The following is a 6,130-nucleotide window of genomic DNA, read 5'->3' on the forward strand; positions in this document are numbered from 1 at the left end:
TGATCTCCACCAACTCCTGAGGGAAATATCAGAGCCTTTAATTGCTAATTGCTCCACTATGTTCACTAGCTATAGTTGCCAACCTTGTTTGTCTTCTGTTTGGTGCTGAGCAGGCAGCGTACAGTGGCTTTATCAAAGCTTTTTAGCTGCAAACGACTGCCTGAAAACAAGGTTGATGGGAGGGGTGAGAGGGAACCAAAACATTAAAGTTGCCGGTTGTAAAACCAAAACAATGAGCTGAAAGATACTAAAATGTTAAATCTGTTGAGCAAGGGAAAACTGCAAAATCAAGTGATAATTTGCTGTGGGTTTGTCACTAGATCTTATCTTGTGTTATCTTTTACACACTGATCCGTTGTAAATATAAAAATATTGATTACAGCAGCTTCAAAGAAACATATTTGGTTTCAGAACGTTAGACAGGCTTGAATTTTTCAGCCTCAAAAAGAGATATACATTCTTCTCACCCACCTCTTTCTAACTTCTAAGCTGCATTACTCTTTTTCCTTTTTTCCACTCCTTGTGTTATTTCTGTCCTCAGGCTTTCCCAGAAGCCTGGCCTCTGGTCTAGGCCTCCAAGTGAGAGACGCTGCTTCACACATCTCTCTTTGGTGAAAAATAATGTCATTAAAACTGCCCCGGACAGCTAGCAACTTCTGTGTGGGTGTTCTTCTAATACAGCAGACTTGTTTAGACAGCAGAATTACTGATCAGCTTATTACCCATGCCTTTTTAAGTTTATGGACCAATCGTGGGAAAAATGTTAAGTGACTTGATGACAAGATTTACATCCTAGGAAGCTTAAGAAGAAACTGGTGAGAGAGATAAAATGCAGACAAATTTGTTTACTACACGTACATTCATTATATAGTTTGACAGGTGGGATTCATTAACTCCACACTCTGATCTGGTAAACCCCCCCCTGAAGCACGTGTTGTAATCCCTGTGGGACCCTTCATAACTTTGCCTGCTCTGCTTCATACACCAGAGAGCTGTAATAATCTGTAACTGTACTCCTCGAGCACATAGTTTTTTTTCTCTGCGTGCCTTCTGTTTATTTCATTGACACAGTGACACAGCATCCACACTGCACTTTCACAGCTGCCACTCTTGTCTTTGCCATTCTTAACACATTCTCTCTCTGTTTTTCATTTTCACTGACCAGAGTGCTTGTGTGTAGGAGGTGCAGCTTCTCTTTTCATTCGCACATCTTTGAGTCTTAGATCTTGTTGGACCTATCGTGTCCGTACGAGATAACTGAAGACAGAAGACACTGTGTTTAATGCTGCCTGCTTGAAACAGAGCGCCTGCAGGCATGCCAGACCCCTCTCTGCTCCCCCTCGTAATCGCCCTCTCCAGGGGGCTATCGGTCAATCTTTCCACGTCGGTGCATATTGTACAGCACTGGACCGTCTAAGCCCTCATCACACTGGTTACCCCCCACCTCAGACTCTCAGGCCCTCACCCTGACTATTGCCTCACAACTCATGACAGGCACATGATGTGAGAATGGCCATGGCTCAGGTATTAGCTGAGACAAAAACTGAAAAAAGAGAGACAAAGGGATAAAGGCGAACTGGTGAAAAATGTTCTATGTTGTTGAGGTTTTTCCTTCTGTCTGGCAGGCAAAACATGTAGAGCTTGCTTATCATGTTTCAGGGAAACCATACTGTAATGTGTAATATTATAATACACTATTGGTGTGTTGTAAAAAGAACAACATGGAATCACACTGGATATTTGAATGCTTCTCGGTGTCATGACTATTAATTCTGACTATTAACTTAAGCCAATCTGATGAATATTTAGATACAAGAAGGATGTACCATCTCATACACTTTTTTTTAACAATACATGTAAGAATTATTATTAAGTCAGTTTACCTTGTACAAAGAAGAAGCAGTCCTACACAGCGAATAAAAAAAAAAGAAACAGCACTAATATTAGATCTGTACTGACGTTTTTCACCGCAGGTATTTTTGCTTGTCAGAAAAGGTGTAATTGATACAATTAAAAACAATTGTAGGTGAGCTAGTTCAAAGTCGGTATTGTGCATGCTGACTCACCGTCATGGTTCACTGTGTCCCAGTTGATGTAACTGAGAAAAACCGGATCATGCTATCCCTTCTCTTAAAGGTAGGATTTATACAGTAGTTTGACATTTTGGGAAACGTGAAATTCACTTTCTTGATAGGCAAACATTGCCAAAATGTCAAACTATTTCTTTAACTGTACTTTGAACAGAACTTCTGTCCTCAAATGTGTCTCTGACACACCAGGACATTTTCTCCCCTTATGTGACTGTTGGATGCCATAACGCTGCATTATCTCTGTACTTTCCCAAACAAGCGTACCTGTAACACACACATAGAAATGCACTCGTAAGCAATGCTAGATAGTGCTCACAGTGCTGGCTACACTGCTGTGACAGACAAAAGAGCAACAGCATGATCTGCTTTTGCCTCCTGATGCAGCGGCCTGAGCATTAAAATCCATCAGACAGAAATATTTTCAGGAGTGGAGCTTAGCAGAATTTGCTTGACATTTACTTTCATGGTGATAAAAAATTCACGAGTGGAAAAAATCATGTGCTGAGGATAGTGAATACATGTTTTTGGGTTGAGAGTGAGCATTTTATCCTTGTAAAGCATGGAGTGTGAGGCAGGCAATGATGTCTTGTATGTGTGTGTTTAATGCAAATGGGATGAATATTATTATAATTGTGAAATCTGTATACGATATTCTTCATCACCACATCTCTTCTAACCTTTCTTTTCCCTCATTTCAGTGTCTAATCTTTTGTGTTTCTCCTCCTATCTCTAAACACTGCCATCAGTGCATTAAAATATGTGGCTTATCTAGGAGGCTGTGCCTATACTAGCTCATATTTGGATCCAAATGTGCACAGATGAGTATATGTTGTTTTTACTGCGGGTTAACTTCAGAGATCCCCCAACGACATAACAAGTTAAAACGTGTCAGGAGCCCGACCACTGATCAATCTGATCAATCCGATAAAACACAGTAATCAGTCCCACAGGATCCTGACAATGGTTCTCCTGAGTTTACAATAATATTACAAGACTATCCACTATGTTAGTATCAACACTTAGATTGAGCCTGAGCCTTACTTTCAATATTTGGGAACTATTTCTGAGCTTTTTTCAAGCTTCTATTTCATTTTTATTGTATATTTTTCCTGTGGGTACTATCTGACACACACACACACACCATACACAAACACACACACAGAGCATGTATGAGTAAATGTATACGTATGAGCTTGAACCAGTGGTGGGAGTGTCAAATTTCCTTCTTTCGTATATTGTGGGGAACGTGTCCCCAGGTCCAACATGCTGATTACGCGAGTGCTTCTTTGTTTTATCCACTTGTTTTTGTTCTCACTCCAAAAACTCCCATGACACAAGAAGTCTTTCTCTCCTCTCCTCTCACTGACACGACCACTCATGCTGGTTTGGTAGAAGTGGTGGGTTTATTAAAACACTCTCTGATGTGTTATAACCGCTTCCTTTTTGTCAGCTTGGCTTTTGATTAAAGAACAAATTGCTTCCCTGAAGCTCTATAAGGGTCACCGTATTATATATAGCCCTGTTCATATTACAGCAGGGTGGTTTCAGCCTTTAGTGTTGCCAGTTAGAGAATATTTAGGCTTTCATTTCTCATCAGGCAGCAAGGGCAACTTAACTTTGAAGCAAGATAAAAGATGATGACGTGTGGAAATGTGTTGTAGTCTCTCTATAATCTTTTGTCTGTTTCTCTCTCTTTGTCTCTCTCCTGCTGTCCATCCAACAGATACCTTTGAGGTCCTGATGAGGCAGGCGGAGAATCACACTAATGCGGTCCTCCAGGAGTCGTACCGCAACATGGCTGATGAAGCCGTGGGCCCTGTGCAGGAACTCTTCACCGATATCGGTCTCTTCCTGCTGGGGTCTGAGCTCAACGTTGATGACTTAGTACAGCGATTCTTCGACGCTCTCTTTCCACTGGTCTATAATCACCTCATCAACCCAGGCCTCAGCGACATATCGCCAGGCTATGCAGAGTGTGTAAGGTCGTCCAGCCGTGATGTGAGACCATTTGGTGGGGCGCCCAGCGTCCTGGCTGATCAGATTGCTCGCTCAGGGGTCTCCGGGAAGCTTCTTCTTCAGGCGCTGCATCTCGGCATCGAGGTCATCAATACCACAGACCACTTACAGCTGAGCCGCGAGTGCAGACGGGCCCTGCTCAAGATGCACTACTGTCCTCACTGCCAGGTATGGATGCATGTGTCTGAACTAAGTTTATTGATCTGAATTAATGAAAGTCTTTTCCAGCATCACTGATCTCAAAGTAATTTGCTTCACAGGGCTTAACCCAGTCCAAGCCCTGCATGGGTTACTGCCTCAACGTGATGCGGGGCTGTTTGGCAAGCATGGCAGAGATTGACACCCATTGGAGGGAGTTTGTTCGCTCCCTGGAGGGCCTGTCAGCACGAATGCACGGACCTCAGGATTTGGAGCAAGTACTTTTAGGAGTTCACTCGCTGCTTCACGATGCTGTTGGACATGCTCAGAAAAATGGACCCCGCCTCTCAGCACAGGTCAGGTCATCTTTGAGGAGAGATTCTGTATTGTTCAGGATGGTGGACTTGAAACTCTACTGTATTATATTGTGGGAGGTGAAAACCAGTAAATCTGGAAGAAAGGATTGATAGTGGGTAAATGATTTTACTCAGTCCTGGATAGATTTTTATTCTGAATTACATTGCTTTTTCAGCTGCTAGCTCCATGTTGTGTGGAGACCAAAGATAAATTGTTTGAAATTGCTCATACCACACACAACAGGTTAGTCAGATAAGTGCAGGCCAAAACTCTCCAAAAATGCATCCATGTGGGAAGCTCCAAGGTGGTCAAAAATGTAATAGTTTAACTACCAGGCCGACAAGGATTCAGGCCAATTCCAAGTGTCAACAGCTACTCCTGAGGCTTTGACTCATTTACTCAGGAAGTCTTTACACTACAAAAAAAGTAACACAAGTCTAACTATTAAGTCCAACCATGAAGTATTAACATGTAACTTTCTGCCTACATTTATGTTATATGTTGTTTATTTGTAGTGAATCTTCTCAGGATGTACCTGAACTCAAGTCTTTTTTTGTTCTGATAGAGACACCACAGCTCCATCTAGTGGTTGTCTAGTGTCCCTGCTGCTCGATAGGCTGCACATGCAGTACATTCAAAAATGGGAGATGATAGGCTTGGCTGCACTAATGGCCTTAGTAAACAGCCGTCACTCAGCTATCTAAAATAAGGCTTATTTGTCACACACCAGTACAATTTAACAAGATTTAAAATGCCTGTTTCTCTCTCGGTGTTTAGACTTAAATTTGTGTCTGTCTCGTTGGGTAATAGGTGCACAAACTGTGTGGCCCCCCAAGCAGGAAGCTTGCGCAGTCAGTCAGCATCCAGCACAGCAGCAGAGAATCCATCCCTTTCAAAGCTCTTGTCAGAGTGTCAGGGGACTCGCTCGCTGTCAAGAGAAGGTAAGTGGTTGAAAGATGACAGATGTGTGCATAGAAAGAAGTGTCATTTTCTGATTATAGTTCATTAAATCTACCATTAATATTTAAAACACCCTGTTAAACAAGTTAATAATGTGTGTGTCTGCATGTGGCTGTGTTTTCAGGGACTTTCTGAATGGTCTACGTTTCTACCGTACATACTACGGTGGCCTGGCGGATCAGCTGTGTGTGAGTGAGCTGGCCTCTGGTGACGGACTGTCCTGCTGGAATGGAACCGACATTGTTAAAAGGTTTGTCTTAAAGAGGTCAATAATACAGATTGGTGAAACAATTCAATAAATCCAACATTAAGTGTCTTAGTAAGGTAGAAACCACTGCCATCCTCCAGAACAGCTCCAATGCTTCATTGCAAAGTTTTTCAACATCTCTAAAATTCTATTGGAGAGATCTTCCAAAACAGTGCGAAGTGCCTTAAACCTGCATTCTTTCTTATGGCCAGCAGGGGGCGTCTCAGTTGCTAGTTTCAGGTCTTTTCCATACAGCGTGATGTACATTTAGTAAATGATGGTGCCATTTAGAATAAACAGACAATAAAGCAGGGTATGCTTT

At 42.2% G+C, this 6,130-nt stretch overlaps 1 protein-coding gene across 1 annotated transcript in view; it reads left to right on the forward strand.

Moving 5' to 3' along the window:
• gpc5a (glypican 5a) overlaps window positions 1-6,130 on the forward strand; it is a 108,536-nt gene that overhangs the window by 22,614 nt on the left and 79,792 nt on the right. The window contains exons 3-6 of the mRNA XM_035682008.1: window positions 3,814-4,274; window positions 4,367-4,600; window positions 5,412-5,542; window positions 5,686-5,811. Coding sequence (XP_035537901.1) covers window positions 3,814-4,274; window positions 4,367-4,600; window positions 5,412-5,542; window positions 5,686-5,811 — 952 coding nt within the window. The remainder of the gene's footprint in view (window positions 1-3,813; window positions 4,275-4,366; window positions 4,601-5,411; window positions 5,543-5,685; window positions 5,812-6,130) is intronic.

This window comes from Morone saxatilis, unplaced genomic scaffold, assembly GCF_004916995.1.
Source record: "Morone saxatilis isolate NCDOM2014 unplaced genomic scaffold, NCSU_SB_2.0 Contig11, whole genome shotgun sequence".
NCBI lineage: Eukaryota > Metazoa > Chordata > Actinopteri > Moronidae > Morone > Morone saxatilis.